This window comes from Bison bison, unplaced genomic scaffold, assembly GCF_000754665.1.
Source record: "Bison bison bison isolate TAMUID 2011002044 unplaced genomic scaffold, Bison_UMD1.0 scf7180017864377, whole genome shotgun sequence".
Classification (NCBI taxonomy): domain Eukaryota; kingdom Metazoa; phylum Chordata; class Mammalia; order Artiodactyla; family Bovidae; genus Bison; species Bison bison.
This window is the reverse complement of record NW_011494949.1, coordinates 4064721-4065562: the sequence shown is the minus strand read 5'-3', so window position 1 is coordinate 4065562 and position 842 is coordinate 4064721. Positions and strand designations below refer to the sequence as shown.

Genomic DNA, 842 nt, shown 5'->3' with positions numbered 1-842 from the left:
GGGGCCCCCCCCCCCCGCCCTCTGAGGACCATACGGCCCGGGGCCTCGCCTCACTGCCCCGCCGCAAGAGGTCACTGTGGTGCCAGGAAGCGCTCCTGCCAAAGCCGAAGCCGCTCCTGACCAAGCTGGACACAGGCCCCGGCGACGCTCTGAAACCTGTCGGAGCCGGCGCGAGCTCCACTCTCAGTGCCTGCCCAGCAGCCAGCCCAATGCCAGCGGCTCCTGGGAACGCTGAGCGCGGGGGGAACAATGAGCGTGAAGGGAACGGAGGCTGCGGGAGCAAGCGGGCATCACTCAAGTCCTTCACAAAGGCTGCGCATCCCAGTGGGCCGCTCCTCTGACCAAAAGGATCGGACGTGCCCGACATGGGGCTCAGAGTCGGGAAGCTGCTCTCGAGACGGGCCCCTCCTGAGGAGCACCCCGGGGGCTCGGGGGGCACCTCCACCGCAGTCACCCCGGCAGCGGGCGCGGTCTGCTCTGAGCCACAAGGGCGGGGAGGGCCAACTGCAGGGGGAATGGTGGGACCACCGCCATCCTCCAGCCCCAAGGGAGACGGGGGGTGGCCACAGCAAGGGGAGGCGCCTGAGTTATTATTATTATATTAATATTGTGATGGGTAAGTGTCTTCTGGTGAATAGATACAATGGTAACAACTTATTGCAACAATTCACCTTTGCACAATGTAATATTCATTATATCAACCACAATCTTTTAATTCTTGAAAGTAAGATGTTACTTTATTTCTCTTGAATCCCCACAGAGACCGTAATACCCTGAACTGTGAGATGTTCCATAAGGAATGATTGATTTAAGGACAACATAACTTCAACATTGAGAAGAAT

General features: G+C 58.1%; 1 protein-coding gene across 1 annotated transcript in view; it reads right to left on the bottom strand.

Moving 5' to 3' along the window:
* Nucleotides 1-842, bottom strand: part of ICE1 (interactor of little elongation complex ELL subunit 1) — a 69898-nt gene that overhangs the window by 32067 nt on the left and 36989 nt on the right. The window contains exon 17 of the mRNA XM_010857146.1: nucleotides 19-582. Within this exon, the coding sequence (XP_010855448.1) occupies nucleotides 19-582 (564 nt within the window). The remainder of the gene's footprint in view (nucleotides 1-18; nucleotides 583-842) is intronic.